General features: G+C 35.5%; 1 protein-coding gene across 3 annotated transcripts in view; it reads right to left on the reverse strand.

Annotated features, from left to right (window-relative positions):
- Positions 1 to 19,345, reverse strand: part of UNC13C (unc-13 homolog C) — a 244,132-nt gene that overhangs the window by 160,805 nt on the left and 63,982 nt on the right. Inside the window, exon 1 of one of the 3 annotated variants that reach the window (XM_075100330.1) lies at positions 13,063 to 16,385. The exons of the other annotated variants lie outside the window; for them this stretch is intronic. Within the exon in view, the coding sequence (XP_074956431.1) occupies positions 13,063 to 16,018 (2,956 nt within the window). The 5' untranslated portion in view covers positions 16,019 to 16,385. Of the gene's footprint in view, positions 1 to 13,062; positions 16,386 to 19,345 lie in introns of those variants that run through there. 3 annotated transcript variants of the gene reach the window in all.

The following is a 19,345-nucleotide window of genomic DNA, read 5'->3' on the forward strand; positions in this document are numbered from 1 at the left end:
ACAGTCACCAAGCAATTCACTTTGGTAGTCATTAGGCTACCAGAATAGACAGCAACATTCCTTGATGTAGATCAGAAATGAGCTGTGCTCCAGGTAAAAGACCACTGAATATATTTTCAAATCAGGGATATAAGGCTAGACACCTCAGATTATACTGCTGAATGACAATGATTCACTGAAAAGAGCTTATCTTCATATAACTCCTTCCTGTGGCAAACAACTAACCTAAAGAAGTTATGAATGTACTAAGAACAGTGTAAATGCTGGTTCATTTAGTTAACCCTATGGGATGCTTCCTATTTTGTTTCAATTAGTCTGTTTTTCCTTACATCTTTAGTCTATGTGAAAATTCAGTACTTTACAAAATACCAGTATAGCCTTCATGTTATGCCTCTATACCATATACCATTTTAGAGGGTGTTTTACTGGGATTATAGGAAAAATCCATGGAGTAATATTGCTCTGTAATTGTAACTATTTCAGCTCAGTGCATTCCATATACATACCTGTGTAGCAGGATGATGAAGAGGAGGATGGTCATCGAGCTACTTACTAGTGAAAATTATATTTACAAATGTCAAATATTATTTTATATTTTAGGCAGTCTGATAGTTCCCATCTCAATTATATTTAAAGAGATAACTGGTAAAAAGAGGGAAAAAATGTTTTAACTTAGGTAAGGATACTATAGTGGTACAAGGTTTCTGTTGTTCATTTAAATTTATATAACAATACAAAGAAGAGGAAAAGGTAGCATATCATTAATGGGGGTGGGGGAATGGAGTGAGGGAGGCTTATTTGGCATTCTTTCAGCCCCCTCAAATAAGCCTCCAAGTTATTTTCTGTCCACGTATCAGTTTAAAGGTTTTGAGAAAGCAAAGTAAAATTTTCAAGTGTTTATTAATGCTGCATAATTACTATTCAAACTCAGACTGAAAACTAATTGATCTTATAAAAGTTGAATTTTACAGTGTTGTCAATGGTTTTCAAATTAACACATAGCTTGATTTATACATTTTTAATAGCAATATTGCCACCTGTAAATTACCACACAACACAGGAATTCATCACATAAGGTTTCTACACCCAAACTTCCTAGGAAAAAAAAAAATTCTAAGGATGCTGAAATGGCAGATTCTTCAAGCACGAAAGATGAACTAACAAGGAAGATACAGAAATGAAGACAGACCTTTGCTTTTGTAGCTTATGATACCATCAGAAATACAACTGGACAATAGTCACATCAGTCAGCTGAGATATTTATATCAAAGAGCTTCAGAAGATTCCCCCCCATCAGAAGCATCCTTCAAGCCTTGAGTCTGTTTAATATTTGTATTTTTCTGAGCAGAGTATCATCCTTATACACTTATCTTTCTTTAATGATTGCAAAAATTTAGTTCACCACCCCCCCACCATGGCACAAGAACCACAATAAGGTTGTAAAAATCTAAACTGTTAGGAAACCCTAGGGTTAAAATGGTATTATGTATACTATCTTGATTTTCCACTCTTATAAGTGTACCTAATAGTATAACACCAAATTGGGAAAAGATTTAAAGTTCATTATTCTCTCAAAGTATCACTTTAATCTTTAATTCTGCAAAGCGGTTGCAAGAATGTCAAACTGACTGATAATTACGTCATTCCTGGAAGAAAACCCTTTAGACATAATACTTCCTGGAATTAGACAACACTATAGCTGCCCCATGAAAATAACGTGTGTAAAGTATCCATAGTCAGAAGTATTTTGAGGTTTGAGCTGGACAATTCTAATTAGTATAGATTGCTAAGAAAGGGAAATAAATCATGAGAACCAGGGTCAAAAAAAGCACAACATATTAAAGTAGTAGATTGTCTGTCCAAAACAATTACACAAATTAAGCTATGCTAAAATAATAAATGCTGTACCCAGAAGCTAATATTATCACTACAGAACAAAATATTACAGTATGTAAGCCTAGAGGATGTTGTGTTGCTGAGCATATTCTAGGAAGGTATACTGTAAAACACTTGAAAGATAATTTTAAAGCTAGCACATCATAAGACATGAGTGATGACTGTCTGACAAAGAGAAGGTCAAACTTAAATAAAGTTTGGTTGACAGGAGAAATAGAATTGCTGCTAGCACTTGACTAGCAGTGATATAGAAAAATTACTAGCAGGCACATCAAGAGCCAAAACAGGTCAGCTTGGTGAAGATAAGAACTGCATTTGTCTTTATTAGTAAACTGGTTTGCAAATCTGAAACAAGAGAACATGCTTTAAAAACATCTCTGGTGTTTAGAAATTATTCCATTAGAGTTCTAATAGGTCTTGTTTTCTATTGTCTTTCAACAGCTATTAGATACTTCTATCGACTTCTGAAACTTACTTCTAAAAGAATAAATCATTGACTGTCAGGAGATCTATTTGATTATGGAATATGGTAAGATACTAGTGCTTCTTAATTTTTGGTGGTCTCAAAAAACTACAGTCCTCTTGAAGGCTGGGCTTTCTTGACAGTCTCCGGCTTGTCAAAGTGATGGTAGGGAGTAAAATGCAATGTGCATTTTAAGCACTGTATTTCAACCCCAGAACACATCAGAATGGAAAAGCATTTACCTCTCCTGGGTTTCAGCCAGCTTAATCTAATTTCACTACACTTCCTCTACTGGTACCTAATTTTGCCTAAATTTAAATTTATCCCTAAAGGATAAAGATGTATAATTTAGCTCTTTTGGTACAAATGATAATAGTAAATGGAACCCAGTAATTAATTATAGCTAAGAAACCAAAGAGATGATTATTGCAAGTCTTTCCATATCACACAGCCAACATCACCACAGAATATTTGACTTGGACTACTATGTCATGGTCTTACTTGCAATCTGAAGTCCCATTGTGTTTTTTCCAAAGAAACTGAAGGGAACACCCACTTGATTTGACATCAACTGTGAGAGTAGTCCCTCAGAACTCAAACAGAAGCATGTTCCTTGGTGCTTCTTACACCAAACATGACAATTTCACAGAGACATGGAAGCTAGTTTGTGCTAACAGCATAGACAAGAGTGACAACAGATCAAGAATGTTAAATGGCTGCCTGGCACACAGGAGTGAGCTGCTCACCATCTCGGCCAACAAAGAGTACGCGTGCAATAGCAACTAGTTTAGTCCCATAAAAGCAGATCAGAAGGTCAAAGCAGTTGGTGCTGAAGACCCAAGTGTCCACATCACAAATGTTTTGGTAGCATTTGCTTCATACCACTTCTATTTCTGGCCCTGGGGACTGAAAGCCCATTAGATGTTGAGCACATAGGGTGTGAACCTGAAGAGCAAAATCTGCCTTGGTTGCATCAGTAAAATACCTAGAACACACCCAGACATCCAGTGGTCAAACCAAATGTGGTGAATCTGGAAGACTCAGAGGTTTGCTTTAAAATTGTACCCCTGTTGTAAAATAAAATGCTAATGGTGGCAAACCTGTAAGTCATGTAAGTATTCTCCTGTTGAAGACCAAGAACGATATATACACCTAAGATCAAAAACAAAGGAGCAGAACATAATGTCTGGGAGGCAGTCACATATTTCACAGGCTGTGAGGTTCATAGCTGCTGGTGGCATGAAGTTGTCTCTTCTCCTGTGGAGTTGTACTCAATTCCTAGCTAAGATTTAAGTAACTACCTAAAATAGTCTCGTTAAAAGTTCTTACAACTTTAAAAATTATCTTCAAAAAACCCAAACTAGGAGGCTAAAAAATTTAGATAAGTCAGACTAGTTTCAAGATTTACAGTGGTGGAAGAAAAAAAAAGAGTCAATGTATAATTGCATATAGAATAAAAAGATTACATCAGCTAATGTTGCTTACTGAGATAAGACAAAGAACTCGGATTTTCTTCTGTTGATAAGCCAACTGGTGTAACTGATATGAGAGAAGGAAAAGACTTAGAGTACCAGAATGTTAATCTGATTTTTGAAAATTGTTTTTCATTACATTCCCTATGTAAACAAAATGAATACAGTAAAGGTGAAATTGGTAGAAAATAGGGTACAATTGTATTGGGATATTTGGGAGTAATACTTTTGGCAGAAGGAACATGTGGGGTAGCAACCAATATCATACAGGTTGATTTCAGCAAATGTTCTCAGCAAGCTGGATGAACAGAATTTCATGGACTCTGTAGAATCCATTCCAATCTGGAATGGATTGCAAGTATTTGAAAGGGTGGAGTTAGAATTCAAAACGTTCTTCCCATATTCCTGAATTCACTTCACTGCCTTGACACTATTCATGTGAAAACTAGTTCTACATTTGGAAGAAAAAATAAAAAATGGCGAAAAAGTTATTAGATAGCAATACAAGGCATATCGCATATTTGAAACTGAAAACATTGTTGATGTAACGTTAGTGCAAAAAAGGCTACTGTAATTCTGGAAAGTATTAGTATTTGTCATATGTGAGACATCACTCAGCTCTGAGTCATTACTCAGCTCTGTAGGCACCCATCGACTTCAGCTGAAGTTGCCTTTCCAGTTTTTGGAATCACACTAAAAGTAAACAAATTTAATAGAAAGAGGATGACAAAAGTCAGAACAAGCAGAGATTCATGAAACAATATGTGAAATAGACTGAAAGGATTTGGTCTCTTTTGTCTTACTGGGAGATAAAACTAAGGAGGGAGGTGGTGACAGTACTTCAAATGCATTAGAGAGTAGTAATTCTTTTTTTGTCCTCCATGGCTAACGATGTTAGTTACATATTAGATGCCCAAAAAAGGCAAGAATGTGTGCATACTCACAATTACAAAAGATGCTGATAACATTCAAGTAGCAAATACTACAAAGCTCAGCATACTTTGTTCTGTAATGTAATTACATTTTTTTAACTGAAGCAACTCAAAAAAGTCTCAAGATAATTCTCATGAAAGTTAAATGACTGGCCTTCTTAACAAAACACACGCACACAAAAAGGTTGTTTTCCCCACTGTTCGCTTTTATGGTATAGGTAGAAACCAAATCATATTACACGCTGTTTGTTTCAGCCCTGCTTGAAGGTAAGTTAGAATAATTATGCATAAACACCAAAGAGATGCACAGATGATAAGAGCCATAGACTAGTACACTGGAATTCAAAACAAGACCTTTTGTTCTATTTTACTTTCTACCTGACAGGACATGCATAAATCCTTCTGAATTCCACAATCTTTTTTTATAGTTAATAGGAAAATGTATGTCTTCTTGTCCTCTGCTTTTACTTTTTAAAAAAGAACATTTCAACCATCATACCTTTTAAAGTTCCCAAACAAAATTCCACTGCTTCATGCTTGTAGTATCTTCCCTGCCTTATGGATGCAGAGAAGCATCAGCTCTATCCTGTTTGTGCTAAATGGAACGGTAAGAACTACAGGTTAAATTAAAAATTGCTTTAGTTCTTACTCACCCCTTTTACACATATTATTCTCTCCTGGTTTATTTTACATTTGATAAGAAGTTCATCATGTCTCTTTCTCTCTGTTCCATCTTGTTATATATGCAGCTAATGGACAAGAATTCCTTTGGTGAGGCTGCAATTACACTGGTGATACCTAGAGCTATACAGAGTTTATGAATCTGCGATAGCATTTGCAAAGCACTTGCTGCTGTTTGGCCTCTGATCAAGAAACCTCATTTCTCAAAGAGAAAAATCAGAGTCAAAAAGATGTTTTGCCACATCAGATCTCTGAGATTCCAGTGTAACATAAACAGTTTCAACCAGTTTCAGTAGTGAGCTCCAGAGAAGCTACTACCATATCAGTCAGCATCTTGCTCTTTACCACTATTTGCTTAATGAAAACAGATCCCAGTCTTCTGTGTTCAACAGGATTTTAATTTCGTTCTAGTTATTTGTATCTTCTTATACACCATATTCTTTATCACAGGAAAAGGTTTCATCAGTTTCAACAATAATTTTGCATCAGCGGGAATTGGAGAGCTTTTGGATATTTTCTATTTAGAGTCCCAGGAAGACAAAACCAAGTAGGTGCTCTAGTGATCACCAGGAAAATGTGCATAAAGAAAAAGTCTGGCACCTGTCCCATGAAAGTAGTCAGAATTTTGCTTTGACAGCAAAGAAGAGCATCGCTTTAGTTTCACACTTTATTGTAATGTTCTACTTCTATCAGAGGAAGATTTGAGCACGTTTATGAACTTATGCTTTCCAAATCATTAAATTTTTTAAATGCACATCTAGATATTTTTTCAGCCAGTTGCTTTAACAAGATTCCTTTTATCCTGAAACTGCATTATAAAATGATGCAGTTATTTCTGCTTCTAAAATACAATGATCTAAAGAAAAGGCTTAAATGTTTTAGAAGTGAAAATAGAAAATATTTCTTAATCTTGGTCACAAAATACTGATTTGTGTTCAATTCCAAGTATAAATAAATCCTTGGAACTGACATTCACACTCAGGTTTTCTCTTAGCTCTAGCAAACTTATTTTAAATCTGTTTAATCATATACAAATAGAATCATCCATAAAACCACTATTATATTTTCTGAAAGACATAGTAAACTGTTTTTTAAAGAACTTTTTCACTTGAGGTTTCTAAAACTTGGAATTTTTTTTAACAGATGTGGGGAAAAAAAGTAACTTCTTGCTAATACATGCTTGCTTTTATTTGAATGGTAAAAGTCTCTAAGATGAAGATCACTACCCTCAGTATAATTTTCTTTAATCCTTCTTTTGACGGACTGAACATGTAGTGGCAGCAGGCAACTGATGCAGATCATGCTTCCATGAAGTCCTAACTTTAGAGTAGGTGGCAAATGTAACCACTTGCTCTTTCTTCACAGGCAAAAGATGGATGTATCATCTTTATCATTAACTGATTAGGTTTCCTCACATAATTTTTCTAAAGCAACATTTCTACAATTCTACAAGGTGAACGAACTGCCATTTACTGTCTTAAATCTCTGATATCCCTTTTCCCCATGAAAGGACAGAAGAGAAGCAGGAAGGGAAGGGTATAAATACTTATGCCTGACTCCAGAGTGAAACCAGTGGCAAGAAAAAAATGCATGGACTCTTACTTGCATGAAACAAGCATATGCAAGGAAGATTCAGTCAAATCAATATATATTTCATCTGCAATATATATATATATATTTCATCTGCATATATATAGTTCACCTGCAATTTCTTAATTGAATTTGTGGACTTGTTAATAATTCTTTAGAATGCTGGTTTACTTCCTGTAGTATTACTGGAAGATTTGCAGAGTGCACATATATGTATAAAAAAATAGATAAAAATATATATGAAAAAAGATTTTCTAGAATTTTAGCTACGCAGTGCAGTGCAGGAATATATTGTATTTATCAATTCCTACTCACATAATCTGAAAATGTATTTAGTTTCCTCCCACTTCAGCTTCTTATCCCCCCTCCCAAAAAAAAAGAAAAAACAAAAAGAAAGAAAAAAAAAAAGAGTTAAAGGTATCCATTTTTGGTTTACCTGACTGAAAGGCAGGCACAAAAGGGAAAAAAAAGAGACAGTGTGAAAAACTGGATTATTAAATTCTGTAGTTCATTGTCATCCCCAACACAGCACCAAAAAAGATTCCTTAACTTGTAATAAATCTTGTTTCCTCAGTACCATACATCTTTCCAAGTGTACAGCAAGGGTATCCATTTCGTCCCCAGCCTGTTAACACATCTTCTTCTGAAGTGAATATGGAAGGGAATTTACACTGATGAAAAGCTTCTGTAATCTACCTGTCTACATTATTTACATATGAAGAGAGGAATCAAGTTTTGTTGAAAAGTGTTGTGTCCCCAAATCCAGCTCTTTATACCTCATAGATTAGGTGAATGTATATTTATTTATTTTAGACATTGCATATCAACCACATCAGCCACACAGCATAAGGCGACTTAGTCACTCCAGGTTAAAAAAAAAAATCTATTAGGGATATGGTAGAATACAAACAAAACCTTGTATCACTGAATAGTGTGGTTTCAATATTTTGAAACAGAACAGAAAATTTTGGGACTTGGTATTACTCTTCATTTTTACTAACTAAAAGTGTTCCTGCCTGGGTTATTCTTTCACAATGATGCAAAGACTAATTGCAGTATACTAACTCTTAACTTATTTTTCCCATTAGACTATGCCTGCAATTAGAAAGATGAGAAATGCCATTAGTGAAGAAAAAAAAGAAAAAAACATCTCGAAGATCACATAAAAAACAAAGGTTCATTATTTTGTACAAGGTGATGCTAAACTCAAACAAAACTTAAAGTGTAGCCCCAACTCTGCTTCAAGCCTTCCAGTAGGAGGTTTCTGGTAAGTGTTTACAGTGAAGTACACCTAAAGCCATAAAAGGTGTGTCAAGACCATGTCAACTTAAAGCTGCATTAGCTGAAGACAGCTTGTTTAGATTTAATTAGACCCGAGCCTTCAGTAGTGCCACTACATCATTATTCACTAAAGGATAGGTAAATTAAGTTTGTATTTAGATTTTTAACAACAAAATACTTGAAGAAATGAGGTGGTAACGACAACAGAGGGGTCTTACAGATTTCAAAGAATTCCTGCAAGACAACAAACGGTTACCTTCTGTAATGACAATGGCGGACTGATTAAAAAGGAGAAAAGATGACCATTATCAACAACCTCTTTTACACTGTGGTATAAACAAGACTGACTGGCATTAGCTGTTACTACTGGTCAATGAAGGAATTAGCAGCTTAGTTTGTCATAATATATACACCTACACAAGTGTATTAAAAACAAACATGATGGAGGTAAGACATAAAGGAAACAAAAGCCTGAGTACCACAAGACAAGATTAGATTAACTTCTAAAGCCTATATTAAGGAAATTACAGCTGATGCAGGCAGTTCCAGCAAATAGTTATTACAAAAAGGCTAGAAAAGCTGTCAAAATAAGCAAATATATACTTGTTTCAAAAGAGTGAAGTTTGAATAGATTGAGTTTGAAATATGCATTAGTAATATACTTATTTTGATGACAGCTTTTCTCAATGGAGAACCAAATGACCACACTCCAAGGGAAGTGCAGTAATACATTACTGATTCCTTCGCTTTCAAACGTTAGCATCACATTTCCTCCTTCAGGCATTACAAAATAAGGCTGTATGGATACTGATCTCTAAGTCCTGTTCTTCAGTCAGACACCATTAAATGTAATGCAAATCCTTCCTATAAACCAATAGAAAACCCACTTTCATCCACATGTTAGAGGCAACTCCCATCCCCAGCCCCTGTAATCTGACTTGCCATTGTATGAACGTATAGAGTAAGATGAGTTCACCCATCTTGACAGCATAAACCTTCTACAGACTATTTTCTACAATTTTCTGTGACAAAATTGAGACCAAAGGCTTTTTAAAATCTGACCAGTCACCAAATTATCAGTAAGATCTTAATCAACTAGATCAAGAAGCTATTGCTCATAAACTACCATTCATAGAAATAGTCTACGATATCATTAAAAGCAAGTCAGAAGAGTGCATGCAACACTGGAAAATGATCCAGAGTGAGAGTTTCATTCAGAGACAGAATGATGCTTATTCTAAGGCACTTGTAAAAGATAAAAGGTAGGGATGGAGTGAAAGAAGCCACTAAGGAAAAAGAAAGCTAGAAAATAACAAGTGAGGACTGGAACAAGAGATAAAAGGTTAAGTGTTATACTCAATTACAGCATAGAAAAAAAAGAATCCACTTGTTAACTTTTCTCCAATATTTTTCTAAAAAGCCATCAATCCTTCTATTAATATACATGCATCATCACATTGCCTCTATGTCCTTACAGAACTTTAAATCCGAGGATTACTCATGTACTGCTCATGTCTCCTCTCATCCATATACGCTATTACTTTCACGCCAGTATGTCTCCAAAAACATGTTGTAATAAATAATACATAAGCAATCAGCCCTAGTGTATTTTTTCTCCTTAGCTAGAGACAGAGACTAGGACTACCTGATGGGGCTCTTGTGCACTAATAGATTATTTATGTACCAAGGCTTCAATGTCCTTACTTCATGTGTTACTAGAATGAAAATAATAGCATTCTAAACCTTTCTCTTGTAATAAATTAGAGAAATAACATTACTGTATTATCTACCTATATCTCTGGTTGGTCAGATTGCAGTCTACCTGCTCCTGCCTACCTAGAGAGATGAATAATTCATTAAACAACAGATCATGCTTTGGTTATATAACAAAGATTAATTCAAGGAACTTGATCTACAGCTACTACATTTCCATCTGCAAATAAGAAGTCAGAAGTTGACTGTGATCAGTTATAGGGTAAGAGTGTAAAAAAGTATTCATAACAGTAATGTAAACCTTAGATCAGCTATTAGTCACTTTTCTTTAAAGCTATTACTGCTCCTGCAAATGTTAAAGGGAAGAAATAATATCCCAAACTACTATTTGCTTAAGTGATAAATTATGTATTCTCTGGACATGCATGAATCCACATGTAAAGAAGAGGGGGAGGCTGAGAAAACAGAGAGGCTACTAACTGTACATTTTTTATGCTTTGTATAACTCCTTTAAGAACTGATTTACAAAATTTTGTTTCGTATACTAAATAAAAATTGCTGTGCAATTCAAGCAATAAACAGAAGTTAATAATGTTTTGTCTTAGAGGACAAACTGACATTAATACATATTTCTTTAAATGTTGCATACAAAGTACTAAAGAAATGTATTTCCTTATCACAGAACAGTTAAGGCTGGAAGGGACCTCTCTAGGCCTTCTCATATAACAGCCCTTCTCAAGCAGGGTCACCTAGAGCAGATTGCCCAGGACCATGTGCAGATGGGTTTTGAATATCTCCAAGGATGGAGATGCTGTCTGTGGATTCCACTATCTGTGAATAGACTGTCTATAATATCAGTCATCCTGCTCACTGAAAGTAGAATCAAGAAAGATTTGACTGCAATACTACTTCATGTCCCTCAGAAGTAGTAGTTTTTCAGGTAGTGTATTCTTTTAGTAGAGCACTCCAACTAGGAAATATATTCTGAAAGTTTTAAATTCTGAAGGATTGTTAGGTGTTCTGCAGATATTAAAAGGTAAAATATGATATTCATCCATTAGGTATAAAACATGAAAGACTGGTTAATAGGTATTGCCAGGTATGCTACAGGGCCTGAAGGTACATTTGTAACAAACCAGTTAGTGACTGCTGAGGCAGAATCCCTGACGTGTCCTCCCTGCCTGTGTGGAAAACAAAGTGTAAAGAGAAAACAGAACTGCTACTCTGTAGTCACTACATACTGTTTTGAGAACAGTCTGAGAGGTAGTGTTGTAGCAGTTCATCTCTAAATTCCCTTTAACATCTTGCCCTTCTTCAGAGGAAATAAAAATAGAGGTCCTACTATGACATCTTATAACCGTGCAGACACTTTATGCCCCATAGATTACACCCAATACACATTTTCATAAACTGGCCTTTGAGTAAGTTGGCTTCTCTGTAAATATAGTATAAGAAATGCTTCAGTACTTCAGAAGAAAAAAATGTCTATAGACTAAAAGATTGAAAGAGGTCTTTCAACCTCTTTAAGGGTTAAAGGAAGAACAAATACATTTAATTTATGGAACTGATTGCATGAGATGTAACACCAAAGTTAGTTCTCATTTTCTAACAGCCTATGTTATCTAATAACATACACAAATGTACAGACTTTAAATAGTGGAACCAATTTGGGTTTCACTGTTTTGGATCTTCCCTGTATGCTTTCTTTAATTAGGTCCTCAGACCTTTATATTCCTATCGTGCAACACTTACTAGGTAAAATAACTGTGGTCCCCCCTCCCCAGACCTCATAAAATCATTAAAAAGTCATGACAACTACCTGTTGCTAGCTGTTTCTTCATACACCCTCTAGTGTCTAACACAGTACTGTAGAAAAATATCTGCAAAGTGTAGCTCTACAATCTAGAGTCATTATTTGAATGTAAAAATAGAGTTTATTTTAAACTTTCATATTGGCAATATTTAATTGCTTGTGTAACATACTTTCAACTTGACTATACATTTATTTTAAGAGTAGTTGTCCATGTACAAAAGAAACTTTACAGTAGCTCAAGCTTTGCATACTCATTACTACTAAATACAATCTTTGGCTAAAGGCACAAGTCTGCATCTTCAAAATGAATGTATCAGATTATTATTTTTTGAAGGCAGATAAAGAAAGCAAAGATTCTGTCAAGGTGACAGTTACCATCTGGCTAGCTATGGTAATTATGTGCTCCTAATTAAATGCACAAGCAATATTATAATGCTAGAATTACAGTGTCTGTTAATACTGAAAATCACTGTATTTGTGTATTACTAAAGTTACGTATATGATTTTCCACTTTGAAGTCTGTTAACACAGAAGATAACGATCATTTATTAAAATCTGTGTCAACACCCTCTGTGAGTTAAGTTCCTTTCTACCACATTTTCATACATGGATGCTACCATTTACACTTCTCTTTCATCCACACCCTCCTCTTCCCTTTTTTTGGGACTGACTGCTTGTTTGAGGGCTTACTGGGAGTACAACTAAGGACAGAAATAAAATCAGTTTAGACTTGCACTCTCACAAGTACGTAACAAGTTATAGGATGCATACAGGATGCAGAACACTGCTCATCAGGATGAATATAGAACCAAACGTGCCTTCAAAACTGTTAAAGGAAGCACTGTAATATCAGAACACTCAGGATTACTCCTGTGAATACATTTATAAAGCTTTACAAAAACTAAGAAGAGTGTACTGTTTAGTTCTTTTTATAGGATTTAAAGCTTGTGAAATTTAATTTTCAAGTTACTGAAATTCAAAGCAATACAATTGCTTATAAACATGTTTGACAGATATATTCAGAAAATTCCTTCAAAACAAATTTGTAAAATTTTAGCCTTTTGACTTCCGTGGGACAATTTCACCCTATGTACAGAACCAGGCATAAGCAGAATTTTTGTCACCAAATTCCATGGAAAGAGGATCAGGTACCGTACAGAAATTAATGTCTAACTCTAAGAACAATGTTTCACTTAAAAGACAGAGTTAAAATACTATTACCTCCAGCAAGGATCTTCTCTTCCAAATCATTCATTCGTTTCTTGTATGCTTTTAAAGCAGCTTCTTTAAATGATGGTCGTATTCTTTTTTTCTTTGGAGTTTCAGCAAGAATCTCTGGGACATTCTGATTTTCATCTTCCTTTACATTTACGACAGCAGCCATGCCACTTTTGACTTCCAATAACTCTTCACTGACCACACTGTCAAACTGTGTGTCATATTGCTCCTCTGGTAGTATTGCATATGGAGTTTCATATGGAGGATGCCCCAGTTCATATTCTTGGACCTGCTCACTAGTTTCACTACTATTAGTTCTATTTTCTAGTTTAGCAAGGACTTGCTCCATTACTTCTACATAGTCTGTTTCATTCTCACCAGGTGGTTCAATTAAGTCGTCTTCATACTCTACTTTGTAGCAATAAGGCTCAGCATAAACATCAGAATCAAGTGTTGTACTTGATTCATTTGCAGTAGACTGAGATAAAGTTCTAAACCTTCCCATGAAAGATGATCCACTGTCTTCATACCCGCTTAAACTCTGTGTACTTTTATTCCAGACTACTTCTAAAGCTGACTTGGCACGTTGAAGTGTAGATTCAAATTTAGGAAAGCTGAAAGTCTTATCAGAAAGGTCTATGCTTAATCGGCTATGCCATGATTTAGGGGCTGTTTCTTCCGAGTCATCACTTGGTAGTTCACTCTGACTTCGGTACATCATAGGCGATCTGTTTTGATTCTGATATGGGTAAACAGAATTCGTTTCCTGATAATCATCATATTGCCCAGTCCACTGACTTTGCGTTTCACTATCAAGGCCTGGACACGATGGAGAAGTACCATCAAGGGTAAAATCATAGCTTTCGGCATCATACTGGAGGTCAGAACTTAGGCACTTTCTAAAATCTGTCTGTTGATCTGACGGGCTGCTCATATCATACATGAAAACTTCCTGTGCAGATGAGTCTAGGCCCAAATCCGCGCCTTGTTCCAACTGATTCCAGTCTTTCCATGGGGAAAGATCATCATGTAAAGAAAGCTGGGAATCACTGTAGTGGCTTCTGTCTCCAGATGCACGTATTATTCCATTGCTTACTCCACTGTCAACAGTTTCTGTGTTCTCTACTTCATTTTGCTCTGGATACTGTGGCATATCTTGGACAAAAGTTTGTTCCTGGGAACCGCCATACCAGTTTGTATAATCATCTTGCCTTCGCTGCCAAAGTTCTCGATCAGAGGAAGACAATAGTGAACTGCCGTTTGTTCTGCTAAAATACTGATTTTCTGAAAAATCGTCAGAGTAAGATGGACACAATTTTGAGAAATCTGACTCTGAATGGCTAAGTTTTGGTGTTGCAAAGTCATTCTGTAAATGCCATAGAGAAGTCACGTCTGAATAATAGGTCTTCGATTGTTTTTTCATATTATCAAATTCTGGTGACTGATTGTCATAATTTCTTCTGTTTGAAAAGGTGCTATTGTCAGCAGATGTATTAAGGTCTTTAGTATTTGGGGATTCAACACTCCCTTTTGTAGTGCATGTTTTTATTTGAAGTGCTGATTTAGACATCTTTGCATAACTGTTCTTATTTATATCTGATTCCAAGTCTTTACCACTGTCAGGTGACTCCCAGTCATGCATTTTAGATTTTGTCTCCACAGTTAAAAGCTTCATATTCATACTCTCATATGTCTGAGAGGAAGGTAGTCCTCTGTCTTTTATGTCATTGGAAAATATATCTGTAGAAATTCCAATGCCAGTTCCCTTAAGTTTATAAGACTTCTTTAAAATCAAATCTCTCTGTTGTGATGACTCAAAGCAAACAAGAATGGGTCTTGGCTTTGCATTTGGACAGTCTCTTTGCTGCCCCAGCCTTTGGGCAAACTCAATTTTAATTGCACTTTGTGCCTCTGAAAACCCCATTCCATCTATTAATATTTTGTAAACTATGCTTTCAGTCTTTTCAAGCCTCTCTTCAGGCACATTTAGAAACCTAAGACTTGCTTTGTTTCCTGGACGGCCTATCTGCTTAATGTAGTCATGTATGTCCCGAGTTTCTCTTCTGGACTGTACAAATCCAGTTCGCAATTGCTCAATTTCATTTTGTACAATTTCTACACTACTAGAAATTTCATCAATTGATTGTTTAAGAGCATTAACATGCCCTCTTAATTCAGAGAGTTCTGTTTCAATTTGACTTATTCCCTGAAGCTCTTTAAAGATCATTTCCATAACATCATGGGTTTGACTAATACAACCTGTTGAACTAAAGCCAGGTTCAAGAGTACTTGATTTATGGTGACGGCCAGTTCTGTCTAGAGATTTACTTCTTAAGCCCCATGTTTTCTTCCATGTACTTAGTTCTGAGTCTGATGAAACACATTCTTGGCTCTTCTTCCATTTCCTTAGTTTTCGCAAAGCTCCCAGCTTCAGTGTGTGTAAAGTGCGTTCTCCATCAGAACTTCCATCAGAGGGTGCAAGGCTGCTTAAGCTTTTTCTGTTGCGTCTCACAGGCATTGTGTGTGATAAGTATTTGTTTTTCTTGCTATTACCTTTTACTTCACTTAAGGACTCAGAATATGAACTATCATTTGAAGACAGATCTTGAATTATATCTTCATTATTATTGTTTGTTACAAAAATATGCTTTTGCAGTCCATTGGCAATAGCAACTCTGTAACTGAATGTTGGAGAAAGTGAAAATTCTCTGTTACTTTCCTCTTCTTCAGCTGATAAGTTGCGAGCAGATGGACACTTGGCAATCTTTTTAACAGTGCTTTTCAAAGTATTCGAAAACTTTGGATTCTTTGTTTGTCCAATCTGAGTTAAGTCTTGTTCCTTTTTGCTCTGACAACTCTCTCTCCTTTTTGTACTATTTCCCGATTTCTTTGTAAACATTCCTTTGCAAATCTTATATATGTAAGATGAGATCAGGCTCTTTAGGAACGCAGAGACCATGGAGTGTAATTTATATTAAGCTGTTTCCACAAAACACAATTTTTGATTCAAACAAATATTTATATTTCCAACAGGATCATCAGCAAACATTTAAGCAACAGAGACTATAGACATATGAACTACTCATGTTCTGCTATCATTTGACAGAAGGGGAAAAAAAAAAAATCACACATCTTGTTCAAAACCAAATCCTGAAGGGGTTTTGTAAGTCTTGCAAAGTCTCACTCTGTGGCTCGTGGCTTCTTGAAGTGTCTAAAAGGGAGGGAATAACATTACAACAGCTGCCAAAAACTTATAATTCAATAATTCTGATGATGTTTTAACTGGATTACAATGGAAACACAGAGCAGTTAAGTACTTATTTATACTTTCCCCAATTGTCTGAATAGAATTGTTCATGAAGAATTGAAGCTGAAAGCAGTTCTAGGCAAATATTTTTAACATAAGTTAATAAGCTATACTTATTTACAGGCTTCTTTGCCCAGTTTAATTCTCTGACTTTAACTGAGATATTTGGTATTAATGCTATCTGCTTTCATTCAGAGTAATGACATTTCAATTTAGATCCATATGATATACAGCGGTTAAAAAACTAACAGGGGAACAAGTTAGTAACTAGTGAAATAGAAGTAGAAAGGTCTCTCTTAGTTCATCTTTGGAGCAAGGTATGATTCTGTGCAATGAATCAGTATTGTGTCCATGAAGCGCTGTTCTATGTTGAGATTGAATTATGCATGTGACTATGGTTTGAGAAATAGATGCTTTCTTTTTATACCAGACTTTAACACATGTTATGGTAAGCCAGGACTTATAGCAGACATACCTCTGGGCTTTCTCTTCTTTAGGAAGAAAAAGAAAACTATAGAAAATAACAGAAAATCATAATGACAACCAATGGAACATTCTCACCCAGGTTACCATTTTACATTGTGCTGGTCACCAGAAAAAAAACCCAAAACCCCTACACAAAACAAGAGGAAGAGGGAGAAACAAATATGATTTACAAGTCTCAGGACAAAAGCAGATGCCATTAAAACAGGAGAGCAATTTGATCTAAAATATGGAAGAGTAAGAAAAGATTTCATGAGCTACCTGGAAGCTTCTGTTCCAGAAAATAAAAGCCTGTATTCCATAGAAACATAGTCAATGCATTTTAAACATATAAATGTACTTTTTTATATCAGCTGTGGAATAAAAACAAGATGAATAGCTCCGAAAAATCCAACAAAGAAGTAGTTCTTAAAATGGCCATTTCCATTTCTAAACCAGCCAAAAATTCTTTGGCAGAATAAGAAGTTTATTTAGATACAGGGTGTATGAAGGGTTAAAACTTACCCTGTGGTGTCTTAAGAGGAGTAAAGGATATGAATGGTACTCCTTGTCTGCAAACAGCATGGCACTGTATGAAACGTTATAGTCCCCTAATACACCTGAAGATCTGGTCTTTTCATTACAGAGTTTGTCTTCACAGCCCTTACTATTATACTCATGTTATGTTGAAGAATAAACACTAACTACTGATTCATACTGCAGCAGCAAAATACACCATGTTGAACAGAGCCCAACAAAGCTGGTAAATGCCTGGTTGGCTTCTGCAGTCCTGGGACAGAGGATGTAAACAGACTTATTTCTTTTCCAGTTTTAACAAAATTAGGTTACAGCACAAGAGCGAGCAGAACAAGAATAGACAACATTCTTCATCCTTCCCAAAGTTGATGCCTCTTATTTTATAAAAGGTGAAATTTTGTGGAATATGTATCACATTTTTAACATATATGCATCAGCATAGCTCCTGTGACTTCTTTTTCGTCCAGGCTTATGCCTGAAGTCAGAGTATTAGGAGTGGATTAAAAGCAAGCAATGTTTGGAAGCAAAAGAATGCTCAGAAAGACTGCATGCAAATTTCAAGGCATACAAATGGCATCTCTCAGAATATTACAAAGCTCTCACTAGAGCCAAGGCTGCCTTGTTTTCACCTATTATTACTAGAGGAAGGAACCATCCTGGGACATTTTTCAATATCAAAGGCATGTTTCGACATGTAGAAACACTTGTTAACCATTCAGCTCTTACACTGAATGTTTGTAACCATTTGTTGAACAAGATTTGAAGTGTGACTGCCTGCCTGCTCTGCCCACACAACCATAGCTTAAGTGCTGCCTTATACAAATTTCACTTAGATGACTTGGGCATTCTTCTAATTGAAAAGACTTTAAACCAACAATGTATAAACGATCTAGAAGGCTTGTTTACTGGCCCAGCCTATAAAACGTCAAGAAATAATGAAGTTATCACAGAAACCTGGAACATTTCCATTCATTTTAAATAAGGCTTAATTCTCCTCTGTAGAAGAATCCTGATTTCATAGTCAGACATATGTATGTTTTATCCAATGCCTAGCCTATGCTTTTTTTTAGTGTTATAAATAGCTGCAAATTCAGTACTCAATTTATTTAAACCCAGTTTTTGGCAATACCATGGTAAATTAAAAGTTGTACTGTTACAAACACACACACATCTGCTAAATGGAGCAGATTTATGTTCTTTCATGCGAGTTCCATTCCATCTCTGCTGTACTAGTCATATGATCCGTTCATCAGTTCGCAGCCTACTATTGCTCTGTCAAATACTCATTTTCTAAAATTGTATATTTAAACATGGAATCAAATTCGAGTCATTATAGGTCTCATCATCTCTTTTTGTAAAGATTTGCATTAGGTTGTTCTTACCATTTTAAATCAGTGTAGGTTAAAACTCTAGGAAATAAGGAACAGTCTTTTGAGAAGCACATAGGACTAAGTTATTTGAATGAGCTGCAAGTTGTTGTTCAGTGATATTCTGGATTTATCCAGGTCTCCCAGTAAACTATCGTGACACAATTTTTTAATTTTTACTTTGCTTGTTTATTGACTTAAATCAATTTATATATAAAATTGAACACAGATGGGTTAACCCATTCTAAACAGAAGGAATTAAGTTGAAATGTTACAGCAGTAAAGTACAAACTTTATGCTAGATGGTTATAGAGCAGGAAACTGGAAAGTGTTATGGATTGTGAGATTAGAAATAAAATAAATTGTTAACGGATTCCTTCTGTAAAGAAAGGACACAATGACATTCCCTTCAATGTTTTACCCATAGCAAGTCTGAATACAGACTTTTGTCAATCAACTTGATGGTGAACAGGTAATTTGGATTTATTTCAAGGATACTGTTGATAACAAAGCATTGTCAAAATAGTATTTGTCAGCTGGAACCATCAGATATAAACGATCTTATTCCTAAGTCTAAAATTAACGAGTCAGGTAGGAGGGGGATGGAACAGGC

The sequence above is a fragment of the Phalacrocorax aristotelis genome, chromosome 7, assembly GCF_949628215.1.
Source record: "Phalacrocorax aristotelis chromosome 7, bGulAri2.1, whole genome shotgun sequence".
NCBI classification, from domain to species: domain Eukaryota; kingdom Metazoa; phylum Chordata; class Aves; order Suliformes; family Phalacrocoracidae; genus Phalacrocorax; species Phalacrocorax aristotelis.